The sequence below is a fragment of the Abramis brama genome (assembly GCF_963993115.1).
Source record: "Abramis brama genome assembly, chromosome: 1".
Classification (NCBI taxonomy): Eukaryota; Metazoa; Chordata; class Actinopteri; order Cypriniformes; family Leuciscidae; genus Abramis; species Abramis brama.
This window is the reverse complement of record NC_139963.1, coordinates 5,787,518-5,808,087: the sequence shown is the minus strand read 5'-3', so window position 1 is coordinate 5,808,087 and position 20,570 is coordinate 5,787,518. Positions and strand designations below refer to the sequence as shown.

Here is a 20,570-nt window from a genome sequence, read left to right as displayed (position 1 = left end):
CAGATGAAAATAAAAACAGAATTCTCAAAATGTGCTCTCACTTTTAAAATTCTACCTTTCAAAACCTCTTCCACTGTATAGGAATGTGGGATAAAACTATGGGAGAACAAAATGGCCACACCACCACTAAGGGTGGTATTATGACTTAACCCTCTGGGGTCCTTCGTTTAACAGTCACACTCAGGACCTTCGGGTCCAAATGGACCCGGAGGGCGGGATTAATATATATAAAAAAAAAATCATATATTTTTTTTTTTACTTGTTTTTTATAATATTTTTTCTTTTCTTTTTTGGTGTTTTGAGATAATTTTTTGATTTTAATTAATATTTATACAATAATTATGACCCATTTTTTCCCATTGAATATAATAGACATTTTTTATATACATATTTTTTATTTTATTTTTATTAAAAAAAATGTGTGTGTGTGTGTGGTTTTTTTTTGCACTCTTGATGTTTTAGAGATTCACCCCTTCACTGTTGAGTCATTTTTTTCTGCATCCTGGCTGATTTGTAGCTTGTGTGCACAAAAAAATTCTGTGTTTTCATATTTTTGACAATTTCCCATTCATTTCCTATGGGGGTCATTTTTGACCAAAGAGCAGAAGTGTGACATGCTTGGATCATGACCCAAATATTTTTTGTGTGTTCACATACCTAATACCATAAAAGTCACCAACTTTCGGAACATTCCGATGAAGCTGTGATTTTTAAAAATTCAAAACAGATTTTTGTAATCTGAATTTATTAGTGTGTATGTGTATAAAAGTGTGTTTGTGTGTGTGTGTGTGTGTGTGGATGTGTCTGTTTTGCACTCTTGATGTTTTATAGATTAACCCCTTCACTGTTGTGTGCTTTTTTTCTGGATCGTGGCTGATTTGTAGATTGTACGCACAAAAAAACTCTGCATTTTCACATTTTTGCCAATTTCCCATTCATTTCCTATGGCGGGTCCATTTGGACCCGAAGGTCCTGAGTGTGACTATTTTTTTTACAACCACTTAGACTATTCAAATCCTGTCCCCAATTTTTTTGGGTGTTCATATACCAAGTACCAACAAAGTCACCAAATCTCGGACCATTCCGATGAAGCTATGATTTTTAACTTTTTTTTTTTTAAACGCTTCGGGTCCATTTGGACCCGAAGGACCCCAGAGGGTTAATATAGCAAGCCCATTCCACTCTTTCTCCCACTCAGTTGCATTAATTGCGTCACTATGTGTTTCTTGTGCAAGCAAGACATCTATCTTTCTCTGTTTTACCAATTCAAAAAGTCCTGCCCTCTTTTGACTCCCCCTTGCTCCATTTAAATTAAGAGTAGCTATATTAAATGTATTCATGAGAAAAGAAAAGAAAAGGCATGTTACAAAAAAGGAAAAGCGCTCAATAAAACGCATTTGTCTAGGCCATATCATCATTATTCGTCAGTGTAGGATTGACCTTTGTCAGGAACTTCTTTCGAAGTCGGTACACTTCTTTTTGAGTAAATTTACGTTCACTCATAAAGCACCTTGTGACTTTAGTAAAATTCTCAAGATCGGGAAAATAATCGACAACTTGAACATTCTTCATGTTTTTGGTGATCTTGAGAAATAATTTAATTTCACTCACACCGTAACCTATAGACCACTGAATCGGCACAAGAAGCGGCGCACTTCCTTGTGAGCAAATGGAAGCACCCGAATCTGAGCAGTCACTCTCATATGCAGGCTCATCCATACCAGTCGCTACAGGCACATTTCCTGATTTTTTTGCAGACTTTATCTCAAGGCTCATTTTTCTTTTAATGGGTTTCTTAAACTCAACAAGGCTCGCGCCATGATCTACTTGCATATTGACCTCCTCACTTTCAAAACAAGTTGTTATTTTGCTTTCATGGGGTTCTTTGTCAATGTTACCCTGACCTTCTGCTTCATCATGATTTTGCTCTCCTTCCACCGCTGACGGAGCCGGTCCAACTGAACCCGCTCCTACAGCAGTGGAGGCTTGTGTTTCTGTTCTAGAGTCTTCGGTGCGATTTTGAAAAAAAGCTTCACTGCTTAAATTTTCAAAAGATTCAGTAAAGATATCACTAGAAACAGTTGGCATTTCGCTCTGGGCCTGTGCACCATCATGTTTCGCTCTTACCTCCGCTGACGGAGTCGGTCCAGCCGGACCTTCTCCCGCAGCGGTGGTGGTTTGCACTTCCGCATTAGGCTTATCGGCGCGACTATCGCAATTTGTAAGCCTACTCTCATTAGGTTTACTTGTTCCCTTTATGGGACAAGTTCGAACAGTGTGTCCTGTTTTTCCACAACCAAAACAACGCATTGAGTCAGTTGACACAAACACGGTATAATCAAAATCCTCAACTTTAAAATTTAGCGAAAGATTTAAATCCGTATTGTGATTATTTAAGATCACGTAAACGTAACGCCTGAATGACACAACATGTTTTACGAGCTCAGATTTGGTCCCAATCAGCATTTTTTTAATTGGTGATATCAGCTTCCCATATCGACCCAATTCTCTTTTCAACATTTCGTCAGTAATAAAAGGTGGTACGTTTGATATTGTCACCTTTCTAGCAGGTGTAGCGAGAGGAAGGACGGGAGTAAACAAGCCGTTTACAGACAAACCCTTCTCTACTACCTCATTTGCCTTAGCTACAGAGCTCAGAAATAAAACAATGGCATTGTTCATTCTTGAAGCTGCAACCACATTATCGTGTCCAACAATGTTGCCTACCGCAATACTACACTCGTCTACGCTTAAAGACGATAACACTTTAATTGCGTGACGACGAGTGAGTGTATCAAACATTTTGAAAACTGGAGCCGCCATGCCTCCCAGTTCAAAACACTGGTCACTGGCGACCCACGAAAAACAGAAGCACAAGAAATAGGAGGCTCTACTCTTACCAACAATTAATTGATACACAAGAAAGATAGAAATAAAGTTAGAAAATAGAAAAAGCACTTTCAAGCCACAGCGGGCACAACTCACGCTCACAAACGCTCCTTCCACTCACTCCCAGCATGCACTCCGACAGAGAGAGAGAGAGAGAGAGAGAGAGAGAGAGAGAGAGAGAGAGAGAGAGAGAGAGAGAATGGAGAGGCAGGTAATAATGCATGAGGACACATGATTTCCAACAAAAATTGTTTTTATTGTGACCAACCAATCAAAATGTCTCAAGTAAAGAAAACAAACTGAATCAATTTAATCCAACAAATAATAACTAGACTCAGACAATAACTGAGGTTAACAAAATACACTCCAACCTTAAACTCAGCATGAGGAAAAACTAAGGAGAAATGACCAGAACAAAAACTGGCCCCTAACTGAGACAACAGAGACAGGTATTTAAGATAAACGGTGGCCCCATTTAAACATTGAGACATTAAGACATTTATTCTTGCAATACAGCTGATCAAAGTATATAAAATCAAAAATTCAAAAACAGAATAATAATACAAACAAGTTGATAATATAGATAATAAAACAAATCAATTTCAAAAAGTTTTGTTCCCTTCACCCCCATGTTTTCCAACATTTCATATTTCTATATTCATAATGTTTTATTCAAAACATTAATCTCATTACATTATTTAGGCAATTGTAATTGCAGTGTAAATGGATTCTGATTATTAGAAAGATGGATTTTGTTAATGTCATTTAATTTGTATAACAGTGATAAATAGGGTAATTAATTAAAAGAGGATCAACAATAACTTTACTTTATTGAGGGGTGCCTTTTTTTCACTTGAGCGCCTGCCCCCAAAATGGCCCTGTCACTATCAGAGGTGGAAAATAACTAATTTATGAATTTTTTAAAGTACTTGAGTACATTTTTTTTTTTTTTTAATTATACTTTCTTGAGTATAATTAAATTTTGGTGATTTTACTGTAGCGATATCTGATGCTGAATGGATTTCCTGGAACGTCATAAGTTTAATAATTTTATGAATCTCGAAGGTGGGAGGGCGAATGAAACAGAAATTACATGAGAGTGTTTAGTGCTCCATATTGCTGACCTCACCTCATTTTGAGTATAATACTACTACTACTACGGTACTACTAAAGTACTTTGTAACGTAGTAAATTGAGTAGTTTTTCACCAAACTACTTATTTACTCTTACTTGAGTCATATTATTTTTCAGCACTTATACTTGTCCTAAAGTATATTATTTATTAAGTTGCAATGGTTGCTTTGGTTTTTCGCCAAAGTATTATGATCGTGCTTTTTAGTGTAGTATTTTATAAACCTCTTTAAGGATTTCATGTGAGTCTGCCAGTGAGTGCATCTTCTGTCTGAATCTTTGTGTTTTTGCCCATGTATTCTTGTGTATCAAACTCTATATAAACTGTATATTTACTCTGAATAAAAGTTAGTATTGTGTGATATCTCAAGTATAAGGCATGACTATGGAATCCAAAGCTTTCCAAGCACAGACAGAAACACAATAATGGTGATTATGTAAAGAACCAAGAAGGTCTTATCTATGATCCATGCCACGTCAGTCAGGGACAGACATGTCTTCTGTTGTTGTTTTCGTTGAGTTACATCCCAGCACTCAGTGAGGATCTGATTTAGCCTATCAAGGGTAGAAGACTGCTCTTCATTCGGATCTATAAAGAGAGGAAAACAGCAAAGCAAGTCTCTGGATAAACACTATTTTGTGTGGTCTGAACAATGTCAATTATATATAAGATTTTTCAATGGGGAAATTAATTTCAAATGAATTTAATGTTTTGCTTTAGAGGGGTTTGTTTCATATGCATTTACATGGTTTAACATGTGCTATTTTCATCCATACATCCATTATCCAAGGGGTACTTAGATGCTTGAACATACTCTCGTTTTTTTTTTTTTTTTTCTAGTCTAATTTACTCAAAGATTAAATGTAATTGTTTTTCTTTGCATATTTACCAAAGTGACAAAGCAAACAAATCTTAACCTTAATTTGTGAAGTTAAACAATTCAACACAGGAAAATGTTCCTCATAATCAGATGCTGTGTCGACTCTTACCATCCTGGCCACTAACAGTTCCTTTATACTTCAGATAATTCACAAGGATGGTCTCCAAAACGCTGATGCCAATGAGACAGAAAATCGCACAGCAGTAAACCCCTGTAAAAAAACAGCAAACTATGACCATTATAGAGATTTATACACTAATATTGTTTTTTTGGGGGGAAAATAGCCTACAGGAATTCACTGAGAATTAACAGCGCTGACAGTCGACACTCAGAGGCTGTGTACCAAATTACACTCTATATCCTCATTCACTATTCCCTACATTAGTTCACTAATATAGTCCATTTGACAGAGTGAATGAAAAGAAGTGAGTGAATTCAGACACTGATGATTACTTGATAAGCAGGATCACTGAAGTTCAAGAACAGAAGAAAAGAGAAGAGAAAAGCAGAAACACAATTGACTTCCAACCAGTGGTGTAGTCTAGTTTTTTGTAGTGAGTATACTGTGTTACCCAGTTATATCAGTGATAAATGAACACTAAAGAGTGTTAAATGAACACTGAAGCAGTGTTAAAATGAATGAGCTAATTAAGTGATTGATTGAGCATTATTGAAGACAACTGATGTTAACAAGCAGAATCACTGAAGGAGAAAATAAAAAGTCACCATTATGGTGGTCAGTGTGTGCTTTAGTTGAGCTATTGACCCTTAAATTATTAACATTAGTTTAATTAGTTAGTTTGATGGTTATAACTGTGTTATAATATCTAGATGAAAAGTTGGTCAGGTGGTGTTGGGTATGTTTAACCATAATCATCATTTGACCTGAACTCATTTAGAGCCTTATCTTAGACTTAAATTTATATTGTTGATTACTGCACCATTTGTTATTCCACAGCATACGATCTAGAATTTACAAATAATCCAAACGATTTCTTAAAAGTTAAAAAATTTAGGCACACACAGAAAATCAAAATCAGTGTATTCTGTCCGAGAATGTCCGAGAAGAGAAAAAATCCTGCCGTGTGAGAGGTGAAGATCAGGCCAAAGATACCTGGGCTAAGGCTACACCAATCACAGAGTAGAACAACAGCCAATAGCGTTGTTCTTCTAGGAGTGCTCACAGCTGATAGGCAGGGCCAGACCAATGAGCTGCTCAGCTCAAGTACACCCGAATTTGCATATCAGCTAGAATATCAGGCCCCAGATAGCAACATTGTTTCGGCCCAGATCCGGCCCACATCTGGCACTTGTGTAATGCGGATCAGGCCCACATGCAGCGTGGAATGACGGCCCTTGAGCGGACTGCTCCTGTTTGCCAGATCTGGGCCACAAGCAGGCCATAGCAATGCCACATGTCAGCCAAGAGCAAAGAAATAAACCAGAACTGGATCTTATCTGAGCCACAAAACCTGTGTATATTAAATATGGAGTCATCTCAGCCTTAATAAGCCTGTTAACAAGCAGAATCACTAAAGGAAAGAAGAGAACAGAAAAAGAAACAAACAGAAACACAAGAACTACAACTGACTTGTAGTCATAAATGAGCAGCGATGAACGTGTGATCATAAATTCTTTAATGTACTGTATATCTGTTTTTGAATGTATGTATGGATATGATATGACATGATATTTCTTTTGCACAAGTAGCCTATAGAAAATGGTAATTTGCAGTTTGCACAGCTCTTTGAGTAGCCTAAATGTTCTATGTACCTTTTGTCTTTTTAACTATCTTAACCCTGTGCTTGTGTTGTGTCTCTGTGGTAACTCTTGCAGCAATTTCTCTATGTCCAAAACAAATTTCTCCTTGGGGAGACAAATAAAGATACTTTGACTATGACTTCCACACAGCCTTAGATTAAATCACATGAAGATAAAAGAAGACATTAAATCTGTGAAGATCTCAGCAGAGGAGGATTAGTTATTACTAACCAGACTGACTTTCTTTCTGTCAGACGTCTACAGAAGTTTTTATTGAGAATTAACAAAGGTTTAACTCTAATGTGTTTCATTTGAAGTCACCATAACAGTGATCAGTGTTTCTTTTAGTTGTGCTCTTAACTCAGCTCAATTGTCCTATTATTGTCCAATATTTTGTTTAACCTTGAATATTTGCTTTTATTTTTGGAAGTTGTTTTTATTGTGATATTTAGTAGCTTTTTGTGATGTTCAGATCTGATTTTCTGAATGTTTTGTTGATTGTCACTATTGCTGAGATTCATACGCTGATTTTTGATTTATGTGTGTGTCATATGTGTGTGTCATATTCAGTTGATTTCATCTAAGGCTGTGTCTGAAGTCAGTTGTAGATCTTGTGTTTCTGCTCGTCTCTTTTTCTGTTCTCTTCTTTCCTTCAGTGATTCTGCTTGTTAACAGGCTTATTAAGGCTGAGATGACTCCATATTTAATATACACAGGTTTTGTGGCTCAGATAAGGTCCAGTTCTGGTTTATTTCTTTGCTCTTGGCTGACATGTGGCATTGCTATGGCCTGCTTCTGGCCCAGATCTGGCAAAAAGGCCAACATTCCACGGTGCATGTGGGCCTGATTTCATAAGGCTTCAGTAGACTCGAAGAAGGAGGGAGAACCCCAAAGCGTCATCTAACGGAGAGACCGACTCGAAAGGGAACTGCAAAACTGATACTGTCGTGGGAAATTGTTAAATTTGGTTTGTTAATTAAGGATAAAAAGGTATCTTATGTAATAAATAATTTGTTGCTTTTGCTGAAATATTACATACACAAATGTACATTTTTCAAAATTCCTCCACGGTTATTGATTTGTAAAGAGGAATTTCTAATATATTTGGAGACACTGAGATGGATGAAAAGTCCAAAAGCAATGTGTTTGTTTTCCTTATTGGGCGATTTTCGTTTAATATATATATAGTTTTTTTTTTTTTTTTAAAACTACTCCCCTACTTTTTCTTTTCTTTTTATTTATTTACTCATTTATTTATTTATTTATTTATTTTCTTTTTCTGTAACTTACTCATTGTTTGGTATGTGTATAATGTGATGAATGTGATGTGACAATTGAATTAGCTCAGTCTTTGTAAATCTTTCAGTTATGACTGCCTTTCTGTTAATTTTCAACAAGTTTTAGAATTAAAAAATATGAACAGGAAGTCAGGAGGAGGTTGATCTTGTGCTGTGTTTCCCTCTGCTGGACAGGTCATGGTGTGACAGGAGGCATCAACTTTCATTTGACTTGAATAGTATTTGCAACTGTTCTGCCTTAAATTCTTAAATTTATATTTCATTTAAAGAGAATATTCTAGGTTTAATGCATATTGTTTGATTGTTGTGACTTAATTTGAGCTTCAACAAGAAATTTAAGTAAATTTTAATACTCAGGTCAAAGTTAGACTCACCGATCAGAGGGAGTTGTTTAGCCGTAGAGGGCAGTGTGTTACTAAGAATCAGCAGCATCACAGAAATAGACAACAGTAAAGTCACTTTAAAGCCCAGCTTGTCATCTCCTTCTCTGTAAATGAAGAAGGAGGCCACATCCAGCAAGAGGACGAAAAATACCGGTAATATAATGTTTATGATATACAGTTGAGGTCTCCTTTTTAAATTGATCTGTCATAGAGAGAGAGAGAGAGAGAGAGAGAGAGAGAGAGAGAGAGAGAGAGTACATAAATATTCTCCATAAATCAAGACACGTTAAAAAGCTAAGAAAATGAATAAATATTACAATATTACAATATTACACTCAAGTAAAAGTACTTCAATTAAATTTTACTTAAGTACAAGTAAAATTACCGGTAAAGTAAGTAACATGTAGCTCATTATTGATGTTACTGAGTTATTTTTTAACAGCGGGGGTGGGGTGGGGGACTATAACGGTATGATATTTTCATTGTATGATAACCGTCTCAGAAAATATAACAGTTTACGATATTAAACAATATTTAAATAAACAAACTGTATTATTAAATGATGACTATTATTATCATCAGTTAAACTTACAGTTAAAATAATGAAAACAGTTTTTTTGGTTGAACAAATGCTTTATTATAACAAACTTTGTTTGTTTTATACACATCTCAGTAAAATATGTCTAATCAACTAAATTCAATAACTGATTATGAATTAGATTAACAACTTATTCGTATCATTAATAATTTATTAAAATGTTTAAGAATAAGAGTCATCTGAAATGTATTTTATTCAGAAAAATGAATAAATTCTGCTTGTTAACAGGCTTATTAAGGCTGAGATGACTCCATATTTAATATACACAGGTTTTGTGGCTCAGATAAGGTCCAGTTCTGTTTTATTTCTTTACTCTTGGCTGACATGTGGCATTGCTATGGCCTGCTTATGGCCCAGATCTGGCTAACAGGAGCAGTCCGCCCAAGGGCCGTCATTCCACTTTGCATGTGGGCCAGATCATCTTTCAACATGTGCCAGATGTGGGCCGGATCTGGGCCGAAACAATGTTGCTATCTGGGAATATAATGTAGTTTACAGTATTTTATCCATTATTTTACTATGTAATGTTCAAAGTCAACATGTATGAAGGTTTTGCTTATAAGTAATACTCAGAGGTGGAAAGTAACGAATTACATTTACTCGCGTTACTGTAATTGAGTAGTTTGTGTACTTCTACCAGTTTTTTTAAATCTGTAATTTTACTTTTCTTAAGCATGTTTTATTTGAATTAGTGTACTTCGCTACGTTTAAAATCATATCCGTTACAGAGTATATATATAAAAAAAAATCCGAAAGGGCGGGACAACAAACAAGTGAAACAAATAACAAAAAACATGGAGACGGACAAGACAGATGCAGACTGAAAGTGAAACGCCGTCAAATTCTTATGAGGCGAACCGTGGCCAGTATGGGGATACTTTGGATAAAGAAAAACTAACTGAGGACAGATATCAATTAGCAAAAAATGTGGATGCAAAGTGGCTGCAAAAGGAGGAAACCCATAGAACATTTTCGGGAACACCATTCCTCCGTGCAGATAAAGCTATGTCACGTTTATAACTTAAGGCAGAATGATTCCATGATGCAAAGGGAATCCCGGTGTTGTCCCGATTTTTGACTAATGCCAAATTATTACCCCCTTCACTGAAGTCGCTACCTGTGTACCTAATCCTAACCTAATAAACCAGAACTGGAGCCACAAAATATGTGGATATTAAATATGGAGTCATTTCCAGCCTTAATAAGCCTGTTAACAAGCAGAATCACTGAAGGAAAGAAGAGAACAGAAAAAGAGACGAGCAGAAACACAAGATCTACAACTGACTTCAGACACAGCCTGAGATGAAATCAACTGAAGAGAAAAGAAGACATTAAATCTGTGAAGATCTCAGCAGAGGAGGATTAAACAACTCCACAAACAGCATTACCAGCTTCACTTATTACTAACCAGACTGACTTTATTTCTGTCAGATGTCTACAGAAGTTAATATTGAGAATTAACAGAGGTTTAACTCTAATATGGTTCATTTGAAGTCACCATAACAGTGATTAGTGTTTCCATTAGTTGGGATCTTAACTTTTATTCTATCTTTCGTCATTTTTTGGCTGCTTTACAGTGTGTTTGTTAAACACGTTTGCAGCAGCAAAGGAAGCTAAAGTGAAACGTGATCAGGTGATGATATATGAAATTACAGATTTAAAAAACTAGAAGTACTAAAAGTAGAGGTACACAAACACACACACACACAAAAAACAAACAACAACAAAAAAACTACTTAATTACAGTTACAGATGTAATTAATACTGTATGTTACTGTAATCAAGTCGTTTTTTTGTTTTGTTTTTTGGTGTTCTTCTACTTTTTAAAGTAGTTTTTTAAAATTGTAATTTTACTTATTAATTCTACATGCAATTTGTTATTTTCCACCTAGTAATATTTGTAAGCAAAACCTACATTTACATGTTGAATTTGAACATTAAATAGTAAAATAATGGATGAAATACTGTATATTATATTATATTATATTATATTATATTATATTATATTATATTATATTATATTATATTATATTATATTATATTATAATTTCACAATTTGGTCATCAAAAATGTAATTTTATTACTTGAGCCCTAATCTTTTGGAAAATAAATGATTTGCCTTTTTAAAGGTTAAAATAAAAAATTTACAAATTGTATTTTGTATATTGTATGTCATTTTGGTGCATATTTTTCACAAATTCATCAACTAGTTTTTTTTGTTGTTTTTTTAGTTCTTATATATATATTTAATATTGGCGTGCACTTCATACCCTGTGCTCTTTACCTGATATACCAGCTGATCGAATTCAAGCCACTTAGTGATGTTAGCTTTAGAGTAATTCATACTGACGAGGTCCCACTCTCCCTGGGCCTGAAAGAGCTGCTTTGACGACTGGATGATCCAACTTACATTAGTTATTGGTTCAACTGTAATCTCCCGCTCTGTGGGAACAGACATTAAAATTGTATTTCATATTACAGTCAAACAGTTTGGAAGAATAAACCATGTTATGTTATGTTTGTTTGTCAAAACTGATTCATGTGTGTCAGATGTACTTGAATATACTGTAGACTGAAATGTTATATTGCATCTTTGGATGTCGAAGGGAAACCTGTAGAGATCCATCTTACAGGCCGTGGTCAGAGCTAAAAGGTCAACTGAGACCATATAGCCGGTAGAGAACAACATCACATTTGGAGACTCCTTTGTTCCAAAATCAGTCTTGATGCTAAATGAATAAAATATAAATGAACACTGATTAATAAAGACATGGTGATTAAAGACAGCAGGTAATCAAATCAAAAGTAACTTGCAGATACTGATTAACCAGCTAACAAAGGGCTTTATCTCATTTTGAAGGCTGCACACTCTGGAGGCTGCATTTGTCGGCCACATACATCACAGAAGCTCCAAGCTTCACACAGCAAAATCCCCAGTGTTAAATCAACACTGCTCAGAGTACATATGGTCCCCCTCTAAAGAGTGTTAAAGTAACTCTGAATCATTGTTAAAGTTAATTAATTAATAAATTAATTATATAAATAATTAATGAGAAAGTGATTCATTAATAAATATTGAGCATTAGTGATGAACACCTGCTGTTAACAAGCAGAATCACTGAAGAAATAGAATCACAAGAACTACAACTGACTTCAACCTCAGCCTAAGGGCCTGTTTACACGACACCGTTTTCAAGTAAAAACGTAAACCTTTTTATGCATTTTGACCTTTCGTTTATACTACAACAGTGTTTTGGGTGCCTAAAAACGCAAACTTTTGAAAACAAATTTCAAAGTGCAAATTTTTGAAAACGGTCTCCTTGTGAACAACAACAAAAACTTGAACCTCTGAAGACGATGACTTCATGCACATGTGTATTATGTGTTCAGTCTTTAGCAGTGTTTCCCAAACCTGCTCCTGAAGGCAGTGGCGGTTCTAGGATTTTTCTGTAACAGGGGCCATTAAGGGGCCACGTTACATTCAGGGGCCAAATACAGGGAACATTCAAGCACACAAAATTATTTATTAAGTACGGTGCAAATACATTTTGGCAGTCATTCCTTTTTAATAAAAAATTATGAGCCAGTAAAGTTCTTAATGTTTTTTTTTTTCATTTATTTATACTGTGCATAAAGGACACAATGCACTTCTTTCTGAATTCCACCTTTTAAGTTTCATAATCATGTCGTCGCTTATAAACAGTAAATTATTGTTAATTGTTTGAGGGTGGAATTGCATCTGTGATCGTTGTGAAGAATTCTCCGGTTGCTCTTCTCGTCGACGATTGATGGGTGGGAATCTCTAGGCACCTCACGATTTGATTCGATTTGGATTCAGAGGGTAACGATTATCGATTATTATTTTTTTTTTTTACTACTTGGTACTTTTAAAGCAAAGTATTCATGATGACCCATAACAAACTTATTTCCAATACTTCCTATTAGGGCTGTAATCAACCAAAGAAAATCTTGGTCGACTGAAGACCTGAAATTTTCGACAAAAAATCGACAAAAAATTACGTTCGAAAAAAAAAACGTGAATTAATTAGCTGCGCACTGTGCGCAGTACTTGGTAGCCTTGTTGTCCGCCTAAATGAATTATAAATAAACATAAAAAAACTAGTATGCTATTTACAGTATATTAAATCGTTTTTGACCTAATTATTTTGCACTGAAATGAGTCTGACACACGAGTCTGTCGGCTCTGACAGCATTGCATCACGTGCACCTGCGCAATATCATAGCCTATGATTTCCGAAAATAGTGATATCATCACAAGCACTTTTGAGGAATATGCAACATAATTTAGACAATTGTTTTTGTTATATGTAGCCTATTATAATAACTGACAGACACTATCATTTCAGCCACTCTGTGGAGCTCAGCTTCGCGGCTGAGACACGAATAGACTATTAACTTTTTAAAAAATGCTGCCACACTGCCGATGTCTTTGTTGACATGGTAGAAGAGGACTGAATGACTATGAATTAAACGCTCTCACAATTCTCTGTTGCTTTTGCCTCATGCACCCTCACACAGGCTGAACGCAAGTACTCCACAATTGAGAAGGAAGCATTAGGCTGTGTGTGGGCAACGGAGAAATGGAGAACTTATCTGTGGGGGCGACGTTTTACTTTACGTACAGACCACAGCCCACTCACAACGCTGCTCACTTCGAAGGGACATGGGCGAGCAGGACATCGGATTGCTCGGTCGTCAGCTAGGTTGATGGCTTTTGACTACGACATCCAGTACAAGCCTGGACGTGAAAATGTTACAGCTGATTGTTTGTCTCGCTTGCCATTACAGAGCAGTGACCCGGTGCTGGAGGATGACATGGAAGTGGTTGCACTAACTTCAACCCTCACGGCCATATCTACTGATGATTTCAGAGCTGCAGGGGCTACCTGCCCAATATACAGTGAAGTACGTAACTTACTGATGACCAAATGGCCGAAATCTCCTAAGGGCCTAGGACCTGATCTGTTACCATACTATAAAATCCAACATGAACTTTCTCTTCAGGATGATTACGTGGTAAGAGGCACTCACAGACTTTTAGTACCAGAGTCTTTGCGTGGCCAGTTCATTGCTTTGGCTCACGACACTCATCAAGGCATTGTTAGAACCAAACAAAGACTCAGAGAGCTGTATTGGTGGCCAGGTATGGATGCCCAGGTTGTGACAGCCATCAAATCATGCATTACGTGTCAAACTCATGACAAGTCAGCAGTCGTTCGCACTCCGCCACTCCAGCCTGTACCCCTCCCAGATGGAGCATGGGAGAAACTCGCTATACTGCCCTACAAAGGCAAAAGACCTTAACTCACCAGAGTGTGAAACTGAGAAAAATGACTTTAAAGTTTTTTTGTTGTCCAGCCAATTGTATGATAGGTAGGACACTGAAAATTTGCCAAGTAGTTGTCATAATGAATATATTTATCTACATAAAAAAAAATTGAGCTCAAACTTGACCTTTGACCCTTATTCGGAAGTTACTGCATTCTGCCTTTGCATTATCTGCAAAACAATAATGGCTCATACAAAGGCAAAGTACCTTAACTTCTAATTTATTGACCATTTTGACTTTTATCACTCTATAAAAAACAATGACAATGATAAAAATAATGATAACAATGATAGTCTTAAAATAACATTTAGTGAGTTCTGTTTAGAAGGCTTAATATTACATCAATAGAATATTACAAAATAAAAAATGAGAAGGCTACTGTACTGGATCGTTTTAAAACTTTATCGGTGTTCTTAATTTAAGTAAAATAACACTTTAAGAAGTTAAAGTAACCTTTCACAAATATGTCTTACATTTGAAAGATTTGATTTGACACACACACACACACACACACACACACAGGCCTCTGTTTTCTGACGTGCTCTCTGCTTGCCGTTGCGGATTGAGGAACGCGCTGATTAGCCGGTTTCATATGTTGTGTGTGCAAAGATAAGCGCCAGTAAAAATAAAGTATATTTAAAGTTAGCCAGCCGGCACATGATGGATTTAAACAATGGATTGTCTTCTCAGTGGATGTCGTTTTCCATGGATTTTGAGTTTGACCATGTTAAAAAAAGGTAAGCTGCAATCTAAGTTATATCTGCTGGGTTTGTTTGTTTGCGTGGTAATGTTTTCTCCTCCCCTTACTTATCGTGAGGCATCCCCAACCCACTCGCATTGTTTTCTGTCAGTGAGTGCATGGACTGTCAGATTGGCTGGATAGTATCCAAGCTTTGATTTATGGTGTCTTACAGCTGACACACCATCTATTATGTAACATTAGGCTATTTCTTGATCAGGAATAGTTGTGTTTTGTGTGTCAAGTAGCCTATCTTAGCCCAAGTTTGCATCGCTAGCTAGCTAACTAGGCTACCAGTATCCTAGCTGAATTTCACAAAATCTGAAGTAAATTGCATATCTAAAAAAAAAAAATTCTTCATGTATCATCCTTACCTTGATCATGGTATTTGCGTTTCAAAGCCATCTCCACCATCATTTTCCCGCGAGGATAGGCCATTATTAATGTTAGATACATTTAAAAACAACCACTGCAACAATTTTATTTTCACTTTATTTATTTAATGGTTGTGGCAAAAGTGCTTCAATTACATATAGGCATTAACGTTACACCGTAACTTCAGCGCAAAAATTTAACGTTGGTAAAACAAAGGCAGAGTGCCTTAACTCCAACTGTAACTTGATTCCAGCATTCTAGAGTGCAGCGGAACAACGCTAAAAGACCGTAACTGATGTTAAGGGCTTCTGCCTTTGCTTTCCCTCTGCTTTTGGAAGTTATGACAAAAACAACATCTTATTTTTAGCAGAAAAGAACAAAATTGACTCAAGATATTTTTCCACATGATAAAACTGATGTCCATTGTTCCAAAAATGGCAATAACTAATTTTGACCAAAATTGAAGTTAAGGTCTTTTGCCTTTGCACGGCAGTATAGACATTGTGGGGCCCTTTGACAAAGCTCCGGCAGAATGTTGTTTTGCTGTAACTTTAGTGGACTACTTTAGTAAGTGGCCAGAGATTGCTTTCATGCCTCAGGTTACTTCTTCAGCGGTTATTCAATTCCTGTCGACTGTGTTCAGCCGTGAAGGTAACCCGAAGGAGCTGATCTCAGATCACAGCTCTCAATTCATGTCATGTGAGTTTGAAATGTTTCTTCAAAACCGAGGAATCATGCATCGAACTTCATCTGTGTATTATCCTCGTGCCAACGGAGAGGTCGAACGTTTTAACCGTACTTTGAAGCACGCGTTGCTGACTGCTTCCCTGGAAGGCAAAGGTTGGAAAGAATTCACAAAGGAATTCTTACAAGCATACCGTGCTACACCTCATTCGACTACTCAGCGTTCACCTGCTGAATTGTTACATGCAAGACCGATGCGCACTAAACTTCACATCTCCGGATTGCAGAATCGGCAGCATCTTCAGCAACCATGTACGCAGGACATTGTAGATCAAGTGAAACACATGCAGAAGAACTCCAAGACATACACTGATCGCAAACGTGGGGCGACGGAAGTGTCATTCAAACAAGGATCTTTTGTTCGAGTGAAGCGACCAGGTATCCTTCCTAAGCTCCAATCTGCATTTTCCAAACCGTTGAAAGTACTGCAAAAGATTAGTCCTTACACTTACAAACTGTCTGATGGGCGTACTTGGAATGCTTCTTACCTCACACCCTTCTCTTATGGGAAGGAGGAGAGTGGGATACAGGAACTAGCTAACTTTGATTATGACTGTAAAACGCAAACTGCACCAGTGACTCAGCCGGGAAGACAGGTTAGAGTTAAACGAGCGCCAGTATGGGCTCGGGACTATGTTATGAACTAAAAGCGGTTCATTGAATCCAGGTGAATATTATTTTACATGGGGATATAAGGTAACAAATGCATATAGAGTGTTGTTCTGTAGTGCATGTTGTGCAAGGGAAATTGTTAAGTTCATGTTTGGTACTGTTATGCAAAGTCATTGTTAAAAAAAATATATATATATACTTTGGTCACTGTTCAGACATAAGTGTATACTAGGTATAATTGTTAAAAGAAAGCGAGATGTGGTGTCACCACTTGTCCTGTGGGTGGCACTAGCAGATCTGAATGCAGGGGAGTGTACCGGGGGGTGAAGAAGGGTGAGTCTGAGTAAAGCATGTGAAAAGCTAGCTCTGTGTTGTTTGCGTTCTTACAAAGACATAACACAGACGTCTACAGAAGGTTTTATTGAGAATTAACAGAGGTTTAACTGTGTTTCATTTGAAGTCACCATAACAGCGATTAGTGTTTCCATTAGTTGGGCTCTTAACTCTTATTATATTTTTTGGCCGCTGTGACAGTGTGTTTGTCAAACACATTTGCAGCAGCAAAGAAAGCTAAAGTGAAATGAGATCAGGTGATGATGTTTACCTGTTGATGGATTTATAATCATCACGAAACAGACAGACTGATGTGTTTCACACCTTGGAAGACAAAGACCCTCCCATAATGGCCCTATCAGGTGGGACTGTGAGAGAACTAGAAAAAGACTGAGGTTTAAAATGGCTTTTTGATTGTTTGAATTTATTTACAACACAACATAATCCAAAGATACACAATGAATGATTAATTTGCCTTGGGGGCATATAGCTTCAAACAGGAACACTCTCTCTCTCTGTCTTTGATGCCTGTGAGGTACAGCCACACAGCAAAATCCCCAGTGTTAAATTAACACTCCTCGGTGTACATATATGTCCAACTACAGGGTGTTAAAAATTAACACTGAAGCAGTGTTGAAGTTAATGAGATTATTAAGTGATTAATTAAGTGATGATTGGCCATTAGTGATCAGAAATTGCTGTCTGAATGATTAGATCACTATGCGATGATTGTCACTATTAATGTTAAAGCTGTCAAGAGAGAAACATTATGAAGTCAAGTGTCAAGAGCCCAACTAAATCAAACAGGACAAAGACAGACAAGAGTTGATCATGATCACTGCCTGATTAAACAGATATAGATTACAAAATTATAATATGAACAATCAATCCTGAAGATCTGATTTGACAAAAAAAGCTGTTTTATGTGCAGTATGAACAAAGTCTTTGAATCTGTTTAGTCATTTCTGTTTCGTCATCCCAGTACCCTTATTCTGTCCATCATTTTGTAACCTTTCTGGTCTATCACTAAAAGGCAAAAACAACCAAAATTAAAGTTTCTGACAGAAGTAATTTTTATACCTTTCCATTATACCAATGTCTGGAGCCCAAAACTTATTTTTGGCGGCAACAAATGCTTTAATTCCACAAAATTTGTTTTGATCCCACTGCATATCCATAAATGGCCAAGCCTGGAAAAGTTATAGTTATAGAAAAGGTCAGAGTGATTATAGGACAGATACTGTATGCTTGAAAATCAAATTAAACCTCTGATCATGTCACAAAATTATGTAAATTAAGTAAAACTTTGTGAAATAAGAATGAAATAGTTTTTTAAAACTCTTACTGTTATCAATTTGACCTGTGTCGCGAGACTCTGGGCTTTTTCATCCTGTAGAAATAAGACGTGTTGAAAGATGATATTACAACTGCTTGACATCCCATAATGACTTGAATGAGAAGATATATCAAGCTGGACACATACCACCTTTATGATGGAGGTCACATACAGTTCCACCAAAATCTGCGAGCCATTTCTTTTAAATATAAAGGGCTGAGAGACATTTTTGGCCAAGCCAAATTTTTCTGAAAGATCATTTTTAGCTTTATCATATTCAACATCACTGCAGTCTTGAGCATCAGACATCCACCCTGTAAGACATTCGGTAACACAGCAGAATATAATCTCCAAGCACACAGTGAAAGAGAATTTCATGTTTGAACATTCATTCTTCTACATTTCTTGTCAGATATACACAGACACAGATATAACAGGTTACTCTAGAATAAAAACATATTGCAAGTTTCAACTCCCTAGTTTAAAATATGAATTATTCCTTTCCACCCTTCTTTGGAGAATTGGATTTGGCTGAATTTGGCCTTTTTTATTAGATTTTTAAAAAATGAATAATGGAAATTTTGACTCCCTTTACATTATTCCATTGATAGTCAATCGTTTATTTGCATAAGCAAATTACTTTGTATAGGTTGGACTTCTTGTTGGTGGTCATTCGAATGTGAATGTTGTTCACTTTTTTATTTTATTAAATGAAATGTGAAATTAATAAATATGCATATAATGTAAACTGTAAAACATTGTCCTGCAAATTAATGGTAAAATAACACTGTTGCCAGTAATTTACTGTTAATTGTACAGTTCTTTACTTTAATCTAGAGTGTTACTGTAAAAATATGATGCACTAATTAAACTCAATGAGTTAACTCATTTCATTTGCAGAAAACAGCTGCTTTAAATGGACCTACTGTCATTTACATTTATTTACTAATATTGATAATGCTCTAATAATGTGAGCATAATATTATTGTGAACGTATTTAATTTGAGATCACAAAAAAAAAAAAAAAAAAAAAATTAAAAAGGAGATTTTCACTGGATCAGCAACTATACATTCACTAGCCGCGTTTCCATTACCCTTCAGATTGGGAAAACTGCACAGTAAAAACCCCAGTGTTAAATCAACACTGCTCAGAGCACATATGGTCCCACTCTACAGAGTGTTAAAATTAACACTGAAGCAGTGTTGAAGTTAATGAGATAATTAAGTTAAAGGAGAAGTTCACTTTTAAAATGAAAATTCTGTCATCATATACTCACCCTCATGTTGTTTCAAACCTGTATGAATTTCTTTCTTCTGCTGAACAGAAAGGAAGATATTTAGAAGAATGTCAGTAACCAGACAGTTTTTGGGTCCCATTGACTTCCATAGTATATTTTTTTCCTACTATGGAAGTTAATGGGACCCAAAAACTGTCTGGTTTCTGATAATCTTCTAAATATCTTCTTTTCTGTTCATCAGAATAAAGAAATTCATACAGGTTTGAAACAACATGAGGGTGAGTATATGATGACAGAATTTTCATTTTAAAAGTGAACTTCTCCTTTAACACTGAAGCAGTGTTGAAGTTAATGAGATAATTAAGTGATTCATTAAGTGATTGGCCATTAGTGGTGACACCTGATGCTAATAAGCAGAATCACTGACGGAAAGAGAAAAAACAATAACAGAAAAAAGAGAAACACAAGAAATACAACTGAAATGTTTTCTGAAATGTCGTTGTGTTTTCTGAATTGTCATTGTGTTTTCTGAAATGTTGTTGTGTTTTCTGAATTGTCGTTGTGTTTTCTGAATTGTCGTTGTGTTTTCTAAATTGTCGTTGTGTTTTCTGAATTGTTATTTTGTTTTCTGAATTGTTATTTTGTTTTTGTAATTGTGATTTGTTTTGCACCTCTCGGCCACCGTACTTGACCCTTTTCATTTTGTTAATATTAGTTTTTCTCTGACTGTTCCATCATTGTGTTTATAAAGCACATTTGTTACTGCAAGAGAAAACATGACCTGCTCACAATATGTTTTGATGATAATGACATTATCATCATGTAGTGACCTGATTCACTGATGTCATTCAGAGTCTATATAGTCAGAGTCTTTGACTATATGCTTGATGTCTCATTTTAGT

At 36.1% G+C, this 20,570-nt stretch overlaps 1 protein-coding gene and 1 long non-coding RNA gene across 2 annotated transcripts; both read right to left on the bottom strand.

Annotated features, from left to right (window-relative positions):
* Positions 1-3,127: 3,127 nt before the first annotated feature.
* Positions 3,128-11,648, bottom strand: LOC311067997 (5-hydroxytryptamine receptor 3A-like). Its single transcript, XM_084090139.1, has 5 exons — positions 11,498-11,648; positions 11,226-11,383; positions 8,335-8,545; positions 5,011-5,112; positions 3,128-4,609 (listed from the first exon to the last, which is right to left on the bottom strand). Exons 1-5 carry the CDS (start codon positions 11,628-11,630, stop codon positions 4,404-4,406), a joined length of 810 nt encoding a protein of 269 aa, XP_083946265.1. The 5' UTR covers positions 11,631-11,648; the 3' UTR covers positions 3,128-4,403.
* A 5,519-nt stretch (positions 11,649-17,167) lies between these two features.
* LOC311079549 lies at positions 17,168-18,744 on the bottom strand. Its single transcript, XR_014605420.1, has 3 exons — positions 18,578-18,744; positions 18,440-18,484; positions 17,168-18,284 (listed from the first exon to the last, which is right to left on the bottom strand). It is a non-coding gene; the product is annotated as an uncharacterized lncRNA (long non-coding RNA).
* Between the last annotated feature and the right edge of the window lie 1,826 nt (positions 18,745-20,570).

What these genes read in the sequence shown, in the direction of transcription:
- LOC311067997 (XM_084090139.1), bottom strand. Translation starts at nt 11,630, where the DNA reads ATGTTGTTCTCTACCGGCTATATGGTCTCAGTTGACCTTTTAGCTCTG. An exon ending in TCAGTCTACAGTATATTCAA is followed by an intron (nt 11,384 to 11,497) that starts GTACATCTGACA and finishes CTGTTCCCACAG; the next exon opens with AGCGGGAGATTACAGTTGAA. An exon ending in TCGATCAGCTGGTATATCAG is followed by an intron (nt 8,546 to 11,225) that starts GTAAAGAGCACA and finishes TCTCTATGACAG; the next exon opens with ATCAATTTAAAAAGGAGACC.